The sequence below is a fragment of the Saccopteryx bilineata genome, chromosome 4 (assembly GCF_036850765.1).
Source record: "Saccopteryx bilineata isolate mSacBil1 chromosome 4, mSacBil1_pri_phased_curated, whole genome shotgun sequence".
Classification (NCBI taxonomy): Eukaryota; Metazoa; Chordata; class Mammalia; order Chiroptera; family Emballonuridae; genus Saccopteryx; species Saccopteryx bilineata.
The window spans coordinates 33,726,798-33,749,621 of NC_089493.1; the positions used below are offsets into that span (position 1 = coordinate 33,726,798).

At 53.8% G+C, this 22,824-nt stretch overlaps 2 protein-coding genes across 7 annotated transcripts in view; one reads left to right on the plus strand and one right to left on the minus strand.

The window, feature by feature from the left end:
* The window catches only part of PIGH (phosphatidylinositol glycan anchor biosynthesis class H), a 32,879-nt gene extending 30,771 nt beyond the window's left edge, over positions 1 to 2,108 (plus strand). For 3 of the 6 annotated variants that reach the window (XM_066277250.1, XM_066277256.1, XM_066277254.1), the window contains 2 exons: positions 1,115 to 1,231; positions 1,702 to 2,108. Coding sequence is in view for 1 of the 6 variants with exons in the window: in XM_066277256.1 (XP_066133353.1) it covers positions 1,115 to 1,126 (12 nt within the window). In the remaining 5 variants the exon portion in view is untranslated. Of the gene's footprint in view, positions 1 to 1,114; positions 1,232 to 1,314; positions 1,470 to 1,701 lie in introns of all 6 variants that reach the window. The other 3 variants (XM_066277252.1, XM_066277253.1, XM_066277251.1) reach the window with 3 other exon arrangements.
* The window catches only part of PLEKHH1 (pleckstrin homology, MyTH4 and FERM domain containing H1), a 62,803-nt gene that overhangs the window by 19,222 nt on the left and 20,757 nt on the right, over positions 1 to 22,824 (minus strand). The window contains exons 3-12 of the mRNA XM_066277247.1: positions 17,791 to 17,853; positions 15,713 to 15,862; positions 11,624 to 11,707; positions 9,926 to 10,007; positions 9,051 to 9,811; positions 4,643 to 4,721; positions 3,902 to 3,993; positions 2,442 to 2,592; positions 2,121 to 2,263; positions 1,031 to 1,141 (exon numbers count right to left, since the gene is read on the minus strand). Coding sequence (XP_066133344.1) covers positions 1,031 to 1,141; positions 2,121 to 2,263; positions 2,442 to 2,592; positions 3,902 to 3,993; positions 4,643 to 4,721; positions 9,051 to 9,811; positions 9,926 to 10,007; positions 11,624 to 11,707; positions 15,713 to 15,862; positions 17,791 to 17,853 — 1,716 coding nt within the window. The remainder of the gene's footprint in view (positions 1 to 1,030; positions 1,142 to 2,120; positions 2,264 to 2,441; positions 2,593 to 3,901; positions 3,994 to 4,642; positions 4,722 to 9,050; positions 9,812 to 9,925; positions 10,008 to 11,623; positions 11,708 to 15,712; positions 15,863 to 17,790; positions 17,854 to 22,824) is intronic.

Genomic DNA, 22,824 nt, shown 5'->3' on the forward strand with positions numbered 1-22,824 from the left:
TGTATTTGTACCACAGACAAGGCCATTTTGCCCTTATAAAAACATTTTTGTTTAGATTTTTTTTTTTTTTTTGTATTTTTCTGAAGCTGGAAACGGGGAGAGACAGTCAGACAGACTCCCGCATGCGCCCGACCGGGATCCACCCGGCATGCCCACCAGGGGCGACACTCTGCCCACCAGGGGGCGATGCTCTGCCCCTCCGGGGCGTCGCTCTGCCACGACCAGAGCCACTCCAGCGCCTGGGGCAGAGGCCAAGGAGCCATCCCCAGCGCCCGGGCCATCTTTGCTCCAATGGAGCCTTGGCTGCGGGAGGGGAAGAGAGAGACAGAGAGGAAGGAGGGGGGGAGGGGTGGAGAAGCAGATGGGCGCTTCTCCTATGTGCCCTGGCTGGAAATCGAACCCGGGTCCCCCGCACGCCAGGCCGACGCTCTACCGCTGAGCCAACCGGCCAGGGCTTGTTTAGATTTTATTTATCCATTTTTAGAGAGAGAGAAAGGGGGAAAGGAGCAGGAAGCATCAACTCCCATATGCGCCTTGACCAGGCAAGCTCGGGGTTTCGAACTGGCAACCTCAGTGTTCCAGGTCTATGCTTTATCCACTGCACCACCACAGGTCAGGCTAAAACATTAACATTGGTTATTGATCAGGAAGGGCATGTAAAAGTAGGTTCCAACATCCAAGGTTCCCTAATCCGGAACAGTGTAGGAAGGATGGGGAGGAGGCAATGGGCTTGCCTGTTAGAACAGTTCTTTTACAGAATCAGGCAAAGAAGAACTTGGCTTCTGAAGGAAGAAGGAATCTCCAAGCCAACTTGTCTAGAACTGCCTTTGCTTGTTCAGTGCCTGGTATCACTGTGACAACCAGTGACCAGCCAGCCGCATGGTCTGTGAGACTCAGAGCCTCTCGCCACCTGCCAGACCTTCTCCCTCAGACCATGGGCCATGCTGCCTCTCTCCCAGCCCCCGGCATACAGTCCTGAAGCTGGGGCGGGGTCCTTCAGACGAACCGGCCTGGGGGAGGAGGGCCTCACCGGCGACTTGTAGTACAGAATCTGTCCCTGTCTCAGCACAAACCAGCGCCTCTTCCACGTCTTCACCCGGCTCCCCATTTTCAGCAGGTAGCCTGACTTCTCCAGCGACTCCTGCAGGGTCGGAAGGGTGCAGAGGAGAAGGTCAACAGAGAGGGCGGATCACTGAGGTTTCCGGTTGTCACACAGGCCCAAGTGGCCGAGGTGAGTCACTGCTTTGTCATCACTAGAAAAAAAAAAATTGAGTGCCTGTTGTGTGTGTGTTCAAAGCACTGTGTCCTGCTTAGGGTTCAGAGAGGACTACACAGAGCATGGCTGGCTCTGCTGTGGGAGGTCCTGCTGGCTGGGCACACACCTGACCACGAATGGATGGCAGACCAGGGGCTGCACAGGGAGGGGCGGCCCAGGAGGGCTCCCGGGAAGGGCTGCACTGGTGCTGGAGGCGAGCCTTTCCCTCACAGCTGAGCCAGGAGGGGGAAGGCCATCCAGGCAGCAGGGAAGGGAGAGGGCTGGGGAACCATGGGTGCTTCAGCCAGGCCGGGTGGAGGGCTCTGGGAGCGGGGGAGATTAAGACGGGGCAGCATGGCGGTGTGGGGCAAGGCCTGGGGGAGGAGATCTGGCTGCAGCGTGTAGTGTAACAGCATATCTCTGAGCCTCAGGCTTCTCATCCACAGAACGGGGTTAGAAACCTGAGAGGACTGAGGACAAATGAGACAGGACGTGGAAAGCATGGAGCATGGTGGCTGGCATACTCTAAGGACTCAAGAAATGTTAGCTCCCAGAATTCCAGGGCCAGCGTGGAGCTAAGACCAGGTGCTGTGTGTAAACCCCTGGGGTGTGGCGGGTCAAGTGGGCTTTCTAACTGCCCAGTCTTGGTATGATGAGCTCAGCAGGCTCCCTTTCCTTCCTCAGGGGGTCCGTGTGCCCGACTCCATAACTGCAACCCCCAGCCACTCCCTACAGCCTCACAGCAGTGGCAGGCCCCCTCCCTCCCTACTCCCCTCCCAGGGACCCCGTCACTGCTCCTGCCCCTGACTGAGGCAGCTTCCCCCCTGCGAGCCTCAGCCCCTCCGGGGGGCCACACGCCGCTCACCGCGCCCAGGCTCAGCCCGTCAGTGGAGTAGGACGAGGTGCGCTGCAGCTTGTGCTCAGGCTCTGAGTAGTCGCTGTCCGGGGAGCAGGCATCTGGGGGGATGGCGTAGTCGCCCTCGGAGCTCAGAGAGGACATGGAGACACCTGGCCGGGCAGGAGGGTTCAGAGCCTGTGTCTCAGCTCCTCACCCACCCGGGACCCTGGGGTCTGGAGCTGAGGGTCATGGGCAGAGGTCAAGCAGGGACCCCACATACGACTGCCCATGGGAGGAGGTGACAGGCCCCTTGTCGCCCCACGCCCCACCTGCTTCCCTTCTGCGTACCTCTCTTGATGGCCCGCGGGCTGCCCAGTCCACTGGTCTTCCTGGACTCAGAGCAGGGAGCTGAAGTTCGGAAACTGGCCTGAGAGCTGCAGTCGTCGTCGGACCCAGAGGACTCGTCCACAAAGGGCACAGTGCTGATCTGCATGGCTCTCTGCAAGACAGGCCCCTTCCCACTGCAGCGCCCATGGCAAAACAGGCCCTATCCCTCCTGCACTGCGCTCCAGCGCCCGCTGGTCAGGGCGTGGCCAACGCAGCCTGCCGGATGGGCGCACAGCTGAACCCCTGACCGCTGGGACCCTCGCTTCCTGCCACTAGGGGGCCAGAGAGCCACACCACGGCCCAAGGGTGAGGCAGGAGCTTTATTTACAGAATGTGTGGGGTTAAGGAAACGAATGATCGCTTTCAGTTGCTAGACATTTTAAAAGACTGTTGGTGAAACTGTGGAGAACAGGGTACTGTGCAGTGTGATATCTTTTTTAGATGATAATTTGGCATGACCTGTCAAGATTTTAAAACATGCTTATCATTTGCCCATAAAGTCCACCCCTAGAACTCTGTCCTACAGAAAAATGTATATATAGGTGCACAGAGATGTACTTGCACAATGTTCACCACACCATTTACTTTGGAGAAACAGACACAGGACCCAAGCTGTCCATCAGTGGAGGACAGGGAAGGTAGTTACGGGGCATCTGACCGAAGGGTACTGGCCAGCCCTGAAAGGGGGGGCTCGGCAGAGAGACGGGCGCACGGCTGGGCGGACAGGCAAGGGGTAGGATGACATGTACAGCGTGAGCCCCTCTGCGTGCACGCCTGTGTGCGTGTGAGCCAGAGACAGCGGCAGCACCAGAGAGAAAGCCTGTCAGTGTGTCCGTGGGCGCAGCGGGGGGCCTGGCTGAGCCACACCCGCCTGCTGGTGACCTGCCTCTGCGCTGGGATGAGGGGAGAGCCACGGGAGAGGGAACTCCACTTCTGGCTTTTTACTCTTCCACAAAAATTGTCACAAAGTACAACTTATAATTTCAAAAACTAATAAAGAAAGGAGTTAAAAATGTATATGAAAATATGTTGTACTTATGTTTAACTTTTGTTTTAAAAAGTGTAGGGATGTTACGGGAGTACACACGGGGAGTATACGTTTGAACATCAATGATTCTGAAGGAGCCGCGCTGACCTCAGGGACACACCCAACAAGTTGGCGGGAACAGGTGGGGCAGGCCCAGGATTAACCTTTGACCTTTTACTTTGCCCACAATCATATTGATTCAAATTTTTGTAAGGGTAGAATCTTTCTAATAAAAGTCTAATGAACAATAAAAATAAAATAACCCATGTTGGACTGAACTCCCCGCCCAGAGTCCTGTGTGTGCGGAAGCCTGACCTGGGGCCCCACTCCAGCCACTGACTGGACAAGGGGCCTCTCCGGACAGGGACACCCCCTCGGGACAGCACCTTCTTACCCCCTTCAGGGCGGTGTAGACAGGCGCTGTGCAGTGTCTGTAGACAAGGCCAGAGAAAGGCCCAGGGGACGAAAATGTGGGAGGCCGTGAACCTGGAGAGGACGGGGAGAGGGTGACATGAACTCCAGTGCACCAGCCCCGTGAGGGGAGTGGGGCAGCAGAGACCAGGGCAGAGTTAGGAGGAGGAAAGCCACAGTGTTTCCTGAGACAGCACTCTGGGGACACACCAGGTGACAGATCTCAGGGTGGGGGCCAAGGCCTTCTTCAGTTCCACTCTGGCCAAGGTGAATGACTAGTCACACACCACGCACGGCTTGCTGGCACATCACTGTGGGGACTCCGTGGCTGCCTGTGACTCAGGGGACAGTGGAGAGGGCAGGCCTCCCTCAGGAGGCTCATCTAAATCCCGTACTGGTGGCTTGCCCCACCCAAGGCCCTTGTCCTGCAGAAGGGAAGCCAGGGCAGGTGGGAGGCTGGGCTGGGACCCAGCCTTTAAAGTCCCTTCCAGCTCTGTGATTGGCTACAAGCCTGTTCAAGGCCACTCCCACCCATTAGGTGGTGGGCTGAACCCGCATAGCTTCCTTTTCTCTCCAAGGTAACCCTGGATGTGATTTCACCTGAACCTCACCTGCTAGGGACAGGGAATGCGGTGCCAGGGGACCCCAGCCCTGGTGTTGCTCAGGATCCTCTTCCCCCTGCATACCCACCCTGCCCACTACAGACACCCCACGTGGGACTCACCGCAGCAGGTGACATTACTTCTGGGAGTCACGTCTGAGAGACGCATGCCTGACGTGGCCACAGCATAGATACGGCTCTCCTGGAATGAGAAGCGCCAGGAGGGTTAGAGCCCATGGCTGTGCCCGCTCCAGCCCCTCCTGGGTGTGGGGGAAAGCACGGCTTTGGAGGCAGCCAGACCTAAGTCCACATCCAGGCTGGGCTGCTTCCTGGAGGGGGGGAATCTTGGGCAAGTCACTTCATATCTGAGCCTCAATGTCCTCGGCTCTAAAATGGGAGTAATTATACCTTCTGGGCTGTTGTGAGAACCGAATGAGACTATTAATGTAAACAGAACACCTGGACTAGAATCAGTGCCCAGCAGCTAAATATTCAGCCTAGCTAACCCCCAGCCTTCCCTGGAGGCAAGGAAGTTCCAGAGGAGAGGTGTCAGCTACCCATGTCTGTGAATCTGACCCATTGTACAGCTCTTGGGCCTCAGGCTCTCCCCTCTAGAAGTGGGGTGTTGACAATAAGGAAGTCAGAGCCCCGTGGTGAGGGCATGACCTTTTATAAACCAGTTATTTAGAAGCTGGGACACGTTTTTCTATAGTAATAACATTACATCATGATTAGGCTTCAGTCCAATCTACAAAACCTGTGTAGCTCACCAGGCCCAAGAACCCCACTATACAAGAATGCCTACCCTCAGCTCCTGCGCACCCCCAGATATCCCTGGGTCTGCAGGAGAACCACAGGTGCCCACCCTCGGCCCCTGGGAACCCCGGATATCCCTGGGTCTGCAGGAGAACCACAGGTGCCCACCCTCAGCTCCAGTGCACTCCCGGATATCCCTGGGTCTGCAGGAGAACCACAGGTGCCCACCCTCGGCCCCTGGGAACCCCGGATATCCCTGGGTCTGCAGGAGAACCACAGGTGCCCACCCTCGGCCCCCGGGAACCCCGGATATCCCTGGGTCTGCAGGAGAACCACAGGTGCCCACCCTCGGCCCCTGGGAACCCCGGATATCCCTGGGTCTGCAGGAGAACCACAGGTGCCCACCCTCGGCCCTTGCACACCCCGGATGTCCCTGGGTCTGCAGGAGAACCACAGGTGCCCACCCTCGGCCCCTGGGAACCCCAGATATCCCTGGGTCTGCAGGAGAACCACAGGTGCCCACCCTCGGCCCCTGGGAACCCCGGATATCCCTGGGTCTGCAGGAGAACCACAGGTGCCCACCCTCGGCCCCTGGGAACCCCGGATATCCCTGGGTCTGCAGGAGAACCACAGGTGCCCACCCTCAGCTCCTGTGCACCCCGGATATCCCTGGGTCTGCAGGAGAACCACAGGTGCCCACCCTCGGCCCCTGGGAACCCCGGATATCCCTGGGTCTGCAGGAGAACCACAGGTGCCCACCCTCAGCTCCTGTGCACCCCGGATGTCCCTGGGTCTGCAGGAGAACCACAGGTGCCCACCCTCGGCCCCTGGGAACCCCGGATATCCCTGGGTCTGCAGGAGAACCACAGGTGCCCACCCTCAGCTCCAGTGCACTCCCGGATATCCCTGGGTCTGCAGGAGAACCACAGGTGCCCACCCTCGGCCCCTGGGAACCCCAGATATCCCTGGGTCTGCGGGAGAACCACAGGTGCCCACCCTCGGCCCCTGGGAACCCCGGATACCCCTGGGTCTGCAGGAGAACCACAGGTGCCCACCCTCGGCCCCTGGGAACCCCAGATATCCCTGGGTCTGCAGGAGAACCACAGGTGCCCACCCTCGGCCCCTGGGAACCCCGGATATCCCTGGGTCTGCAGGAGAACCACAGGTGCCCACCCTCGGCTCCTGTGCACCCCGGATATCCCTGGGTCTGCAGGAGAACCACAGGTGCCCACCCTCGGCCCCTGGGAACCCCGGATATCCCTGGGTCTGCAGGAGAACCACAGGTGCCCACCCTCGGCCCCTGGGAACCCCGGATATCCCTGGGTCTGCAGGAGAACCACAGGTGCCCACCCTCGGCCCCTGGGCACCCCGGATATCCCTGGGTCTGCAGGAGAACCACAGGTGCCCACCCTCGGCCCCTGGGAACCCCGGATATCCCTGGGTCTGCAGGAGATCCACAGGCTGGGGAGGCTTTGGGTTTGATGGCTCCCAAGCCAGCCACAGGCTCTGCCTATGCTTTTGCATATCTCTTTTCCACATTCATGATAAAGGGACAAAAAAGGCCGCCTGAGGTGACTAGTGAGTCACAAGGGCCAGAAAAAGGTAAGCCTGAGATAAGGGCGGTAAGATGGCCAGGTAAGAGGTAAGAGATACGGACAGCCAGCATGTACCAGCAGGGGCTTAGCATCCAATTCCCTGGCTCAGAGAGACAGATATCCTTCTTGGAATTCTCAGTCTTGATTTTTCCCCCAGATGGTCACTGCCCAGGTGGTGTCACCTGAGAACAAAGGCCGGGTTCTGTGGGGCTGGCTGGGGCTGAGCCCTCTGGCTCCCTGCCTGCTGCGCACCCCGCCCACCTCTGCTTTAGGATTTCTGAGCATTTGTATTTACCACCAGGATCAAGAAGAGGGATGCTTCCAATGGCATCCATCCTGGCCTGCTCCTTCCCCCATTTTCAAAGCCTTTCCACCTCAGTCCCACCTGCCCCTTTCTCTTTAGAGGCCCTCCCATGACTCAGGGACTTCAGGGAAAGGTCAGCAATGCTTGGCCTGAAGGCTGGCTAGCTTGGAGGACCTCCTAGCTCTCTAACCCAGGCGTGGCTATGTCCTGAGTCACTCAAGTCTCCCTACGGCAATCGCTGCTAAGGATGTCACCCAGAGCCCGGGCTGGGGCTGCTCCCCAGACTATGACAGCATTTCAGAAGGAGACCCTGGAAGGTGCTGCTGGAAAGGCTGGCCCTCTCCCCACCCCATTCCCTGAGCTTCCGGGGGCCTGACACTCAGGCTCACACCTCAGCAGCATCCAGAGGTCAGGCCACACATGACAGCTACCCTGCAATGTCCCCTGAGAGGCAGGACAGTAACGAGAGCTGAACTCTGGGAGTAGCCAAACCTATATTTAAATCCTGCCCCCTCACTAACTACTACATAACCTTGGGCAAATTTTCTAACCGCCCACCGGTTCCACAGTAATGGTGATTTATAAAGTAGGGAAGTAACTTTACTTTATAAAATTTATAAAGTAGAGTTACAGCAAGTTAAAGCATATAATAATAATTACTTATCAAGTACTTTATGTCGGATTTTCGCTAAGTTTGGCAGAATAAATCTTTATAAAACACCTTACTATAGTTAAATCTATCTTTTTATTTATACTTTGGTTGCTCCGCTACCACCCACCATGAAAGCTGGAACGCACCCTAGTGGGCGGTAGGGACCAGGTTGACTACCACTGGTCTATGGGGAGAGGAGTTTCCTAACCTGTAAAGAAAAAACGGCCTGTGGTGCTGCAGTGGATGGGTGTCGACCTGGGGTGCTGAGGTCGAGGCAACTACCTTGAGAGAAGCAACTACAAGTTGATGCCTCCTGCTCCTCTGCCCCCAACTTTCTCTCTTTCTCCTCTCTAAAGTCAATAAATAAAATCTAGGGGGAAAAAAAGGCATAACTCCTTGCAAAGGCAAGGAGTCCTGCCCTTGTGGCAGACTCTGTGCTCAGCTTTCGACATCTGTTATCTTATCCACACCACTGGCACGTGAAACCTTACTAATGCTCACCCACCCCACACCTGTTTTCTACCTGTTTTCATTTTAACTTTTTATTATGGAAAACGTCAGCCATAAAAGTGCAAAGAACAAAATGAAGTCCAACCTCACATACTCGTCACCCAGCTCTACAAAGATTAACTAGCGCCTGGCTGGTCGTATTTAATCAGTGTGCCCACCAAGACCGTTGATTCTGAAGCAATGCCACCAGACAGCGTGTCATTTTATCCAATGGTGCAAGTAAGGAAGCTAAGGCTCAGAAATAATGACAGCCGACAGGTACGTGCCACTCTTTATGACCCACTGCTGCAGGTAGTACTACACGTTAATCCTGTAAAGGAGGGACTATTGTCCCCACCTTTTACATATAAAGAAACCGAGGCACAGAGCTTCAGGAACTTGCCACGGGTCCCAGACTTAGCAATTCCACCCTACTGGTTTGATTCTGGGACCTGTGCTCTTAGCCACCACGCTGCACCACTTCCAAGAGTCACGGAGACTAAACAAGAAAATGTACACACAGCACCAGCTTGGTGAGGGGCACACGACAAATGCTTGCTCAGGACAGGGCAGCTGGCCTCTGCCCACTCACTCCAGATCCTGGCTCTGCCTCTCGCTGGCTGGACAATCTGGGCAGGCCTCCTGGAGGCAGCAGGAGGACGGCTGCCCTCTCTCATGATCAGGGTGCAGCTGGGCTCCATGAATAGTGGCCTCTGCCCCCAGGTGGCCTCTTACCCAGGATGGAAACCGGTGCAACGGGGGTGTGGGCGGTTTGCTCCCCAAATCCACTTCCTCCAGCTCAGCTCCGAAGGCCTTCGGGCTCTCCCCTTCCTCCTTCCTCCTGCCTGGGGCTTGCTCCTCCATCTCCATTTTCTCCGGTTCCTCCTGGAGTCCAACTAGGGCCGCCACCTCGGGAAGGCCGGAGGCGTGGAGGGCTGAGAGGGTCCCAGTCTCAATGCTCACCAGGTGGCTGAAGTGCCCAGGGCCCACCTGGGGCTGGCTGTGGTGCCGCTTGGCCAGCTGGGCGGTGTCACGGGGGGTGCTGGGAGCCCGCACCTTCGGTAGGGTCAGGCTGCAGCCAGCGCCACCTTCCCTAGCCGAGGTCTTTGTCCCAGGAAGCGACCCTCCCTGAGCAGTGACCAGGACCTCATCCCAGGATGTCAGACCACGTCTGGGAGTGCGAACCTTCATGCACAGCTGGCCAGGAAAGCCCTCTCTTCCCAGACGAGGCAGGAGGGTCTTGGCTTCTGACAGTTCCCCGGGATGGACCACAACGGAGCTGGACTCCTCCGTGGGGCTTCTCGTGTTAGGGGCAGAGTCCTTGGTCTGCAGAGACCCAGGAGAAGGTGCAGGCAGAGCTGCCTTCAGAGCATCCTGGGCCTGAGGACCGCTGTCCGGCCCCATCGGCTGGGCTCCTGGCCCCGAAGAGACGGAATCCTGCTCTGGGTCCCCCTGAGGGACCACCAGCAGCCTCTCTGACGGAGTCATCTGAAGAGCTATGGTTGGGGCAAAAACAGACATATTGAGAACTCCCTTAATTTAGCACCACACCCCAACACACACACACACACACACACACACACACACACACACACCCCTGCCCCGCTTACCTTCTAGAGCATCTTGAAGGGCTCCCACCTGCTCTGCCAGGTGCTGATTATAGCTTCTCAGGTGCTGATTCTCCATCTCCAGCTAGGCAGAAGGAAAATGGGAGATTTAGAATACTCAGCTTACAGGTTTATACATATAATTCCAAAGAACTTTAAAATCCTTTTTAAAGATCAAATCTTCGAGAAAGAACAGCGCTACCCTGTGACCTCCTCCCTCTCTCTGTGCTAACTAGTTCTGGTTGGGATAGAATTCCATTTGGCAACCCCTGCACTTTTATTCCCCTAGTTTCATTTCTAAGCTTTCTAAAACTGTGAAAGACACATGCATAAAAAACTGCATACCACGTCAATGAACAGCTTAACCAATGACGCTGAAACGAGTGCTCACGTGACTACCATCCAGGTTCAGAAACTTGCCAGGACTTCCAACAACCCTGGGCTTGCCCCTTGCTCATCACGAGCCCCTCCCTCCCCAGAGGCAACCACTCTGCTCTGTTTAGCGACAGGAGACTCCCTTCCTTGCTTTCTGGGTTTTTATCATCTACGTCTGAATCCTTACACATATTGGTTTGTTTTGCGCTCATTTTTGAACTTTTTATAAATAGAATTGTACAGTATGTACTTTTGTGTCTGGCTTCTTCTGAACGATGTAATGTCTGTGAGACCCATCCTCATGGTTGCTGCATTTTCTTTTAAATGAGATCCAACACACCTTTTAGCAAGAAGTCAGGGCTGTGCCTAAGAACTTGTAGTCTAGCAGGTGACTGAGATGTATATCCACAGAGAGGAACGGGAGGCAAAATAACTAATACCCCACAGGGATGAGCCCATGTATCACAACAGAGGGGAAATGAGTTTTCATTCATATATATATATATATATATATATTTGTATTTTTGAATTTTCATCTTTTTCCTTCTGTTTTGAAAGAGGATTTGGGGGGGGGATTGTTTGTTTTTTGTTTTGTTTTTTGCTAGTAGCACTGCAGTTTCTAGCCCTGAGTTTTCTAAACAAAGCTGTAGGAAGCGATGAACTAGGAAGTGATGGAGTTTGTGGGAAGCAGAGCAGCGGCTGTCGAGGGCTGGGGGAAGAGAGAATGGAGTTCATGTTCACTGGGTACCGAGAGTCTGTGGGATGGTCTGGGAAACAGACCGTGCTGACGGCTGTGAAAGATAGAAGAAAGTGCCACTAAACTGCACACTTTAAAAAAACCCCAGTGACAATGGTACATTTTATGTACATTTTTAGAAGTTAAAAAGAATGGAGAAGACAGAGGAGAAAGTGGATGGTGAGGGCCACGCGTGCTCCCCAGCAGGAAACTGACGTGACCTGTCAGGAGTGAGGCTCATCCTTCAACACCCCACAGAGCTACCAGGGCTCCTGGGAGACCCCGCTGCGGGCGGGGCGGGGGGGGGCCGTGAGGCGGAGGGTCTCAGTGTGCGTGGATGGCGAGGGCCACGCGTGCTCCCCAGCAGGAAACTGACGCGACCTGTCAGGAGTGAGGCTCACCCTTCAACACCCCACAGAGCTACCAGGGCTCCTGGGAGACCCCGCTGCGGGCGGGGCGGGGGGCAGGGCGTGAAGCGGAGGGTCTCAAAGTGCACGCTGAAGGGAGGACAAACGTTTGACAAAATGAAAGTCAGCCAAGGCCCCTCAAGTAGCAGGGGGCAGGCTCCCCGGGAAGAGGGTGGGACTCACCTCTGCTAACTTCAGTGTCACCCATTCCTTGATCTTTGCCGCTTTTTCCTGAACGCTCTTGGCTTCCTCGGCTCTTATCTGCTTCTAAGAGAGGGAGTGAATGACAACAGTCACTGGTGCCCGAGTACCTGGGGTTGGGAAGCCCTGACAAGACATATCAGGGGACTGACTGCCTGGAAGGGGTGGCCTAATAGGAAAAAAAATAAATTCACGCGTGAATATTTTTAATATTTTTTGAAGTGGGAAAGGCCTTCCTGAGCATCAGAGAAATCCCAGAAAGTCATGAAGGAAAAGACTACCAAATCCGGATCATCACTATAAATCACTGTCTACAAAAATAAAGATAAAGAATCCCTTTTAAACAAAATCAAAAGACCAGTTGGAGGATGGGGCGCAACACAAATGACACAGACACGGAGGGCCAGTCTGGCATCCACAATCCAGAAAACGTGCCCACAGCCTCCCCTGCACAGAGGCTGTGAACCAGAGCAAGGATCCGAACAGGAGACAAACAGGAGACGTGAGGGAGAGCAACCCACAGAACGCTGTTCACCCTCAGTCATCATTTTAAGAAATTTGATAAAAAAAATAAGACATCGTTTTCCTCTATCAGACGAACACAATTTAAAAGTTTGGTATTATCCCAAATCGTCAAGACTGTTGGAAAACAACCCCTCTGACAAAATTGGCAAAGCCTTTTTTGGGGGAACAATCTGATAACACCCGTCAACATTTTAAGTGTACATGTTATGGAACTAATAAATCCACAGCTTAGAAACCGTTACCATTTGATTAAGTGACAAAAACAAAAAAGCCTCGGCCCTGGCTGGTTGGCTCAGTGGTAGAGCGTCGGCCTGGCGTGCAGAAGTCCAGGGCACACAGGAGAAGCGCCCATCTGCTTCTCCACCCCTCCCCCTCTCCTTCCTCTCTGTCTCTCTCTTCCCCTCCCGCAGCCAAGGCTCCACTGGAGCCAAGATGGCCCGGGCGCTGGGGATGGCTCCTTGGCCTCTGCCCCAGGCGCTAGAGTGGCTCTGGTCATGGCAGAGCGATGCCTGGAGGGGTAGAGCATCGCCCCCTGGTGGGCAGAGCGTCACCCCCTGGTGGGCGTGCAGGGTGGATCCCGGTTGGGCGCATGCGGGAGTCTGACTGTCTCTCCCCGTTTCCAGCTTCAGAAAAATACAAAAAACAAAAACAAAAACAAAAAAAAATAAAAAAGCCTCAACAGTGGAAGTCACCTGAATGTCCACAAAGAAGGGCATGGCTTAACAACATGAACACGGAATGTTGCGCTTTGACGTGCAAAGCAGGAACTGTTTACAGTGAACCGTGGATAACAGTGAGGAGCAGAAACAAAGAACTGGGGATGAAAGAAAAATTGTCACTTTATAGGTCTTCTGGGTTTTTGTATTCTTTACTATATGTGTGCACTATCTTTACAGTTAAGAAACAGAAAATAGCTTGACTAGGCGGTGGCGCAGTGGATAAAGCGTCGGAATGGGATGAGGAGGATCCAGGTTCAAGACCCCGAGGTCGCCGGCTTGAGCGCAGGCTCATCTGCTTTGAGCAAAATCTCACCAACTTGGACCCAAGGTCACTGGCTCGAGCGAAGGGTTACTCGGTCTGCTGAAGGCCCACAGTCAAGGCACATATGAGAAAGCAATCAATGAACTAAGGTGTCACAATGAAAAACTAATGACTGATGCTTCTCAACTCTCTCTGTTCCAGTTCCTGTCTGTCCCTATCTCTCTCTCTCTCTCTAGCTCAAAAAAAAAAAAAGAAAAAAAAAAGAAACAAAATAAAGCTAAGTTAGCACGTGAGTCCAGCAATTCCCTCAAAATAATCAAAAGACTCTGTAAGGTGATTGGGAAGTGAAGTTTAGCTAAAAGCACAGCAGCCTAGGACAGAAGAGATGCAGGCCGTGGAGCTTTGATCCTGGCCGAGGTCTATCCGCTCACCCTCGGGGCCTGCCTGCCATCCCGAGAATGAGGATGACACACTTCCCTCCTGAAGCACCCTGAAGATGAAGTGACAAGTGCTCACACAGTGCCCCAGGCACAGGTAATCAACTCGGTCCACAGTGAGTACAAGTTCCCTGATGGAAAATGCACGGGAACACAGGGCAGTCTAGAGACGTTTACACAACAGCAGTAACCACTTCTGGGGAAAAACTGCCTCATAAAGGTAGGATGACAGACGCGAGCTCCAAACAAGGGTGTCTGTGCAAATGAGACGGGAACATGACAATGTCAGACTCAGGATTTCTGAGCTGGAAGGACCTCAAGGTTATCTAGTTTAGGGGTTTGCAAACTGGGGCCTTCCGCCTGATTGCGCAGGGGCGGTGGGGGGGCATTTTTGGAAGTAAAGTGTATTGAAACCCAGCCATGCCCATTCATTTACACACGGTCAAGGGCTGTTCTCACACTGCAGTGGCATTGCTGAGTAGCTGCAGCAGAGACCACGTGCCCACAAAGCCAAAAATATTTACTATCTGGCCCTTTACAGAAAAAGTCTGCTGACCCCTGGCATACTTGGACACCCTCTCTCCACGGCTGCGGAAACCGAGGCCCAGAAGGGCGGAATGATGCACCTCTGTCTGCTCCTGGCACAGCTGGGACCAGAACCAGGTCTGCGGGCTTACAGAGCAGCATTCTTTCTACCCCTACTCTTGACCTACTTATTATTGCAAAATAATTTTTTTCTGACCTAAGCTTTAGCAGGAATCATTGTGCCCACCAATCCCCAGTGCTGTCACTTCTGTGGACCCCTCAAAAGAGAACAGGAGGTGTCTTTAAAATCCATGGAAACTGACTCGAGTCCATCTGTCAAAATTCTATTTTCCCATGATTTTTCTGGAACACGTGGCGCCCCACAGACTAGCAAGCCACATCCCACAGAGGAAATGTCAGTGAACGCTGATGAGTGATCGTGAATGTGCCCACGATGGTGGCAAGGTACTGCCAGGGTTAGCTGGGACCTTCACGGAGGGCGCACACGTGGAAAATTACGTCGTCTGGTCACACTGTGGGGTCATCTGTTGGAAATGAGGCGTGCTGGCACTGGGAAAAGTTGGGTAGGTAAGCCTCATGGCAGAAAGGAGGGACAGAATTAAAATGAAGTTAATGAGGTTGTGAAGGGGAAGAGGTTGTGTATAGGGAACTGGTGGGGGATGTTCCAAGTCTTTTCTCCAGAGCACAGGTGCTAACTAGCCAGAATGCTGGGCAGTGGCCTCTCCTGGGTTCCTATGTGCTCAGGACAGGGGGCTCCACTTTTCAGAAGAGGCGGCATGCTGGTCTCTGCCGACTCAGGGTCACTGAGAAACTTTGGCCAACCAGCTAACCGAGGCTGCTGGGCTGGCTCTGTGCTGATCTGATAAATACATCCATGCGAGTGTTGTGTCCCACGTGCTGGCAGGGCACAAGGCCAGGGTGGAGAAGGTCAAGTTCTGCTGACCAAACACCGACCTCATGTCCGATACAACACACAGATTTCCCGAGTTCATTCTCCCGACAGTCCTCTGAAGTATTACAACCCGTCTTATTGGTGTGTAAAAGGAGAATCAGCGGCTTCTGCTTGGCTCGCGCACGCGCGTGTGTGTGTGTGTGTGTGTGTGTGTGTGTGACAGAGACAGAGAGAGGGACAGAAGATAGGGACAAACAGACAGAAAGAGAGAGAGATGAGAAGTATCAATTCTTTGTTGCGGCATCTTAGTTGTTCAGTGATTGCTTTTTCATATGTACCTTGATTGGGGGGCTACAGCAGACCAAGTGACCCCTTGTTCAAGCCAGCGACCTTGGGCTCAAGCTGATGAGCCTTGCTCAAACCAGATGAGCCTGCACTCAAGCAGGCAACCTAGGGGTTTTGAACCTGGGTCCTCCGCATCCTAGTCCGACGCTCGATCCACTGCGCCACCTCCTGGTCAGGTCTTGACTGTCTCTTAATGTACCTTCCAACAATGAAATCTCCACATGAAAGAGGAACAGAGCTCCCCACACTGAGGAGCCAAGCAGAGGGGCTCTGCTCCAGCAGCTGGGGCCAATGCACACAGATGCTGCAGAGGACGCTGGTGCTCTGCTGCCGGGCAGCCCTTACCTGCTTCTCCAGCTGCGCCTCCAGCTGGCAGATGAGCTCATCTTTGCCCTGCATGGCTTTCAGCAGTTCTTGGTACTTCTGGTGCAGGCTGCCTGCTGAGCCCACATTCTTCAGATTGGAGAGTTTCACCTTCTCTTCCATCACACCCACCTGAAAAGGATCAATCTTCTCATAGGGTTGGGATGTGGGGGTGTAAAATGGTCACCAAATGGGAGGGGACGCTTTCTAATACACCAGGCCAAGACTCCCAGGCCCTTACCCAGGGCGACTGGGCCAATTAATTCTATGGCCATTTATTAAACCTCATCTGGGCAAAACAAACAAACAAACAAAAAAATAATTGACAAGGAAGAAACAGCTGGGAGTTGGGTCCTCTAATTTTGGGAGCCATGGTAGGGATGAGCCAGGCAGGGCAAACAGCCCTGGAGGAGAGGAACCGCTCCAACCTCACTGGCGGAGGCGTGTGCTGCTCACTGCATGGCCACGTGCTTCCCGGTATTTCCAGCCCTCCTGCAGTTAGACGGGCATGGAATTCACGCCAGCCAATGGGTCTGAGAGGAATGTCATGATATTTCTGGGCTCAAGTGTTTAAAAGCTGGTGGAAAAACACCCAGCTCTCCTTCCCTACCATGGCAACCAAGGAGGCTGCATGTTCCAGAGGGTCCAGCTAGAACATGGGGAGCTCCAGGAGCCTGGCTCCCTGAAACACTGTGTGCAGCAGAACCCCCAGCTAGAACATGGGGAGCTCCAGGAGCCTGGCTCCCTGAAACACTGTGTGCGGCAGAACCCCCAGCTAGAACATGGGGAGCTCCAGGAGCCTGGCTCCCTGAAACACTGTGTGCAGCAGAACCCCCAGCTAGAACATGGGGAGCTCCAGGAGCCTGGCTCCCTGAAACACTGTGTGCGGCAGAACCCCCAGCTAGAACACGGGGAGCTCCAGGAGCCTGGGTCCCTGAAACACTGTGTGCGGCAGAACCCCCAGCTAGAACATGGGGAGCTCCAGGAGCCCGGGTCCCTGAAACACTGTGTGCAGCAGAACCCCCAGCTAGAACATGGGGAGCTCCAGGAGCCTGGCTCCCTGAAACACTGTGTGCAGCAGAACCCCCAGCTAGAACATGGGGAGCTCCAGGAGCCTGGCTCCCTGAAACACTGTGTGCAGCAGAACCCCCAGCTAGAACATGGGGAGCTCCAGGAGCCCGGGTCCCTGAAACACTGTGTGTGGCAGAACCCCCAGCTAGAACATGGGGAGCTCCAGGAGCCCGGCTCCCTGAAACACTGTGTGCGGCAGAACCCCCAGCTAGAACATGGGGAGCTCCAGGAGCCTGGGTCCCTGAAACACTGTGTGCGGCAGAACCCCCAGCTAGAACATGGGGAGCTCCAGGAGCCCGGCTCCCTAAAACACTGTGTGCGGCAGAACCCCCAGCTAGAACATGGGGAGCTCCAGGAGCCTGGGTCCCTGAAACACTGTGTGCGGCAGAACCCCCAGCTAGAACATGGGGAGCTCCAGGAGCCTGGCTCCCTGAAACACTGTGTGCGGCAGAACCCCCAGCTAGAACATGGGGAGCTCCAGGAGCCTGGGTCCCTGAAACACTGTGTGCGGCAGAACCCCCAGCTAGAACATGGGGAGCTCCAGGAGCCTGGCTCCCTGAAACACTGTGTGCAGCAGAACCCCCAGCTAGAACATGGGGAGCTCCAGGAGCCCGGGTCCCTGAAACACTGTGTGCAGCAGAACCCCCAGCTTGCCCTCCACGGAGAGGCACCACGAATGAGCACTACATGTGATGAACCACTGAGCTGACAGACTCAGTTTGTCACCTCAGCATTACCTAGTCTACCTGGGACTAATTCACTCACCCACTCACTGCACCAGCCCTTCACCAGAGACTCATTCATGCCCATAGGAAGCTCCAGGCGCCTTAATTTGTTCAGCAGTTCTAATGCATGACTGCTGGTTTTCCTTGTCCCTGCAGGGAGCTCATCAGCGTGATGAGTATGTCCACATGAGTCCATGGGGAGGGGCAGGAGAGGCCAGCAGTCACTTCTCTCATACACTCTTGTCAATCCCCTCCCCCGGTTACCTGGGTCTCTGCGTTCTCTGCTCTCTGCTCCGCCTCCTGCAGCCTCTGCTCCAGCTCCTGCATCTGCTCAACCAAAGACAAAGAGGAGACATAGGTACGGTGCCCCTACTGTGCCTGTGACATCAAGACATGCGAACGGTGCAGACACTCTTCACGGGCCGGGCTTGAACACCCATCTCACGTGGGCTCAAGGGTGCCGGGTAAACGTTCTCACGGTGACTCTTTATGGGAGGGTGAACCCATAGCACCGTCCGCTCTGTTGAGGGAGAAACAGCCTGTTCTTTCTCCCTCGTGTAAGGTACCTGGGGGGGTGAGCAGGACTGCTGCCATTCGCCCTGAGGCACGGCTGCCCCAGTCTCAGGCCCGCCTCAGTCTCCTCTCACCACTGCTCACCCGCGTGCCTGGCATGGAGTGTGTTCCCACACGAGCTGCCAGCATGTCACCAGTGAGAAAATGTCCCTTGCCACCCGGGCAGAGCTCACTGGCTGGGGACAGATACTTCCTCACCCCGTCAAGGGTGCCTCTGACTATAAATGGCATTCCCAGCTCTCACTTTGTTTGAGTTCTTTAATCTTAAAGAAATAGGTATATGTTTGTTTTGTTTTTTTTTTTTTTTTTTTTTTTTTTACAGAGGCAGAGATAGACAGGGACAGACAGACAGGAACAGAGAGAGATGAGAAGCATCAATCATCAGTTTCTCGTTGTGCGTTGCGACTTCTTAGTTGTTCATTGATTGCTTTCTCACATGTGCCTTGACCGTGGGTCTTCAGCAGACCGAGTAACCCCTTGCTGGAGCCAGCGACCTTGGGTCCAAGCTGGCGAGCTCTTTGCTCAAGCCAGATGAGCCCACGCGGGACCTTGGAGTCTTGAACCTGGGTACTTCCGCATCCCAGTCCGACGCTCTATCCACTGCGCCACCGCCTGGTCAGGCGAAATAGGTATATGTTTAAAATGCTATCCTGCTACCAGCAGACCCGTATCACCCGGGTCTGAGGAGGATGGTAATTTTGGAATCAGGCCAACTGGCCCAAGCAAAGAGACCAATGTCCTTATACAAGGAGGCCAGTCAGAGACCGATCTAAGCGGAAGCCCGAGGAGCTGCTCCCCAGCCCACGGCCCACACGGCGTCCCCCGCAGCTTCGTGAGTTCGTGGGTTGGTGAGCGGAGTGTGGCTGGATCTCAGCTCTCACCTTTCCCCCGGTCAAGGCTCGGCCAAGCCACACGCCATCACACAGAGGTCCTGCAGGAGCAGAGGTGATTCATTTTTAACTCTCCTGTCACACGTCATGTGCCAAGGGCTAGTCAACTGCTTCCTTCCTCACCCTGTCCTGCCCCAGGGCCACACACATCAGAGGCACACTGTCCCAGCCTTGTCCTCCGTGAGGCCAGACAGGCCTTGCTCGCCAAGCTCTGCCCCAGCCCTCACCCACCCACCCGTCTCTGCCGACGGGGCCTTTGTTCCAGCTACTCAACCTTCTCCTTCCGCCCTGGACCCTGGCGTGATATTCACCGATGAACTGAGGGATTCCTTCTCTTTCCCCTTCTCAGCTGAAATTCTGCTTTCTCTCCCTGATCAAAGGATGAACGAGGAGGAGCTAAGGAGAGTTACCCAGTAGTTCACATTTCAGAACCTGGGGCACCTCTTTTCTGAGAGCAGCCCTTTCTCACCCGTTTCTCCCTCCTCTCCGGGGTTGGGGAGACACGGATGCTTTCAGTACACATTCCTTCTGAAAGGATCTGAGGTTCCCAAGTACAACTCAAGATTTAAAACAAAAATGCCCCAAACTAACCAGTTAGCTCAGTTGGCTAGAGCGTCATCCCCATATGCCAAGGTTGCGAGTTCGATCCCCGGTCAGGGTACACACAATAATCAACCAACGAATACATAAATAAATGGAACAACAAGTGGATGTTTCTCTCTCTCAAATCAATTTTTCAAAAAAGTTTAAAACAAAAATGTCCCTTGGGCACCCAATGGACAAGACCACCTTTGACAGGCATTCATGTGCTCAGTCCAAGCACACCCACATCTCTTCCTTCCTCTCCTGGGTTTGGTAATCGTGATCAAACCTCGCAACTCAACCACAGAGTCCTTAGGCCTGTCTTACAGGAGTTGCCTGACCTTCAAACATTTGCTTTGCAGCTACAGGGAAGATAACAATATAGCATAAACCAATACAGGGTGGCTGCCCAGCGCAAAAAGAATTCTACTTGGGGGGGGGGGCTGACACACAATGGTGGCCCTCGGTGACCAGATTAGTACTATATAACCTTCCCCACTTTGACACCAGACCTGAGTGGGCCAATCAGGTTCTCTTTCCCAGGAATCTGAAATCTGGGATCGAGAAATAAGAGAGAAGAGCCAGCTGCACCACAGAACATGCACAAACTTCACCACGTTGTGATTGTTAGGTGGTTCCTTCGGCTCTGTGAGCTGTCCCAGGATCCTCCTAATAATCTCCCTGTTTGCCCAAGCTAGTCAGAGCTGAAGTTTGCCCACATCAAAGACTCTAAGTAATGCAATTAGCAAGAATATTTGATTTAAGAATACAATGAAATATTGAAGGAGAATTCTTGACAAGTCTACATTGACCGTCAGCTGGACCATTTATTTTATTATTATTATTATTTTTTTTTTTGTATTTTTCTGAAGTTGGAAACGGGGAGGCAGTCAGACAGACTCCCACATGCACCCGATCGGGATACACCCAGCACGCCCACCAGGGGGTGATGCTGTGCCCATCTGGGGCGTTGCTCTGTTGCAACCAGAGCCATTCTAGCACCTGAGGCAGAGGCCACAGAACCATCCTCAGTGCCCGGGCCAACTTTGCTCCAATGGAGCCTTGGCTGTGGGAGGGGAAGAGAGAGACAGAGAGGAAGGAGAGGGGGAGGGGTGGAGAAGCAGATGGGCGCTTCTCCTGTGTGCCCTGGCCGGGAATCAAACCCAGGACTCCTGCATGCCAGGCTGATGCTCTACCACTGAGCCAACTGGCCAGGGCCAACTGGGCCATTTAGATCTAACATCTGCTCTGTAGCTCAAAAGACACAAGCTTTCCATGGGAAGTGATTGTTCATATTTGTGACCTTCTGCAATGATAGTTTGATGCTTTCTAACTTCATCTGACGGACAAACTTGTCTTCCTATTTTACAAATGGAGAAACCAAAGTAGAGTGAAGAACAGATGCATTTGAGTCTTGCCTCCCAGCTACACTCTTCCGTCTGGGTCAAGAGTGGCCAGAGATGCTGGTCAGACAGAGCCAGAAATCACTCCACATCGACAACATAGTGAGCATTTCGCCCCCTCAAGATTTTAATATCCCTTTAAGGTATGCTGTCACTACAGCAGACAGAAGGAAGGTCCCGCCAGCCCCGACAGTGTCCACAGGCCCTCATTGCTGGTGCCCCCCCAACTGCTCTTATCTTCCCGGCAAGGACACTTGACACTCAAAGCACTTTGTATCCAGCTTCATGCTGGAGTGTTCTTTTCCCTCTAAAACTAACTTCCGAAAGTGTACAACATTTTGAACATCTGAAACTTTTATAAGAGAAGAGTTGAAGGACCATCTGTGTATCTATCACTGTGCTCCAATTATTACCAACACCCCTGCTGTCCCTGTTTGGAAATAATTATTTTAAACATCATGTTTCCATCCACTTGTTAAAGAAAATGCACTTTCTCCAATGCTGTCGAAAGAGTCCCAGGCATGTCTATGCTGGAATGTCCTCCCTCGATCCCAGCACCCATCCCTGTCGTGATGGCGGATCACTCACATTACACGTGCGTAAAGGGCCACACCCAGAGCTCTGAGGGGCTGGAGCTCTGGGTGGGCTGCCTTTTACTTGGGGACTGTTTCTCCTCTCAGAGGGTTCCCTAGGACCGTGTCCTCAGCTGTCCTTGTAGTCTGTGGGTGACTGGGGTGACCCGCCAGCCCAGGAGGCATTAGGTTTAGGCAGCTTTTAAGTGAGATCCACTTTCTCCAGCTGTGACTTGCACAGTGAGACGCATAAGCTGCCCGTGAGCCGGCTACTGCGGCCTGACAAGACGCACTTGGCACCAGGCTGATATTTCATCCCCGTGTCCACAGCTCCTGTGACACTCCAAGACGCTGTGAAAGAGCAGCCCCGCTGCGGTGGGAGCAGTGGGTGCTCGCCTGCGCTCCCAGCACACTGCACCAGCCTGCCGAGCAGTGGCCCCAGCCAAGAGCTGTGCCATCCTGGGTCTTAGCCTCCCTCTGAAAAGCGGGTTCAGTGTCCTCACCACCGCCCTGCACCCACTGGAGAAAGTGGTACTGGGAAGCGCTAACTCTGGAACCCAACTGGCTCTGCCACGGTGTGGCTGTAAGTCCCTTAACCTCTCTTTGCCTCAGTTTCCTCACCAGTGAAAGGACAGTGAACAAGCCTCTACCTCCCAGGTTGTTGTGAAGATCACATAGGATGCCTCCCGTAAACTCATGTGTACAACCTCGCACTTACTGAGCAGTTTACAGGTAGAAGCTTCTTGTTGGTTTTTCATATACAAAGATGGCACTTAGGACCAGGGACGTCAGTTTGCGTGGGACATTCTGTTTATCTGTCATCTGGAATAATTGGTAATAGGGCCTCCTTTCTCTCTCCAAAGTGTCTCAGTTTAGAAAATAAATTATATGGTTATCCTACTTAGGATCCGTCTACACACAAAATGGCTTTGAGCCAGAGGGTGCCAACCATTACTATCCTTCTAGGACCTTCCTCCTGTCTGTTTAAGTGATGTTTAGCCAACAGAGTGTCTTGTAAGACCTACAGTGCTATGGGCATTTAGCCGACAGAGATATAACTAAACAGGCCACTTCCATGTGTCTGACACTGGCTTACACACTTTACATGTATTAACTTGTTTAATTTTCATCCCAACCCTAGGAGATTGGTATAATTATCCCTGTTGTACAGATAAGGAAACTAACTAGGGTAATTAGGTAACTTGCCTACGGTTGCACAGCTGAGAGCCAGAGCCAGGATTTAAACTCGGGAGGACTGGCTCCTGAGTCTATTTATCG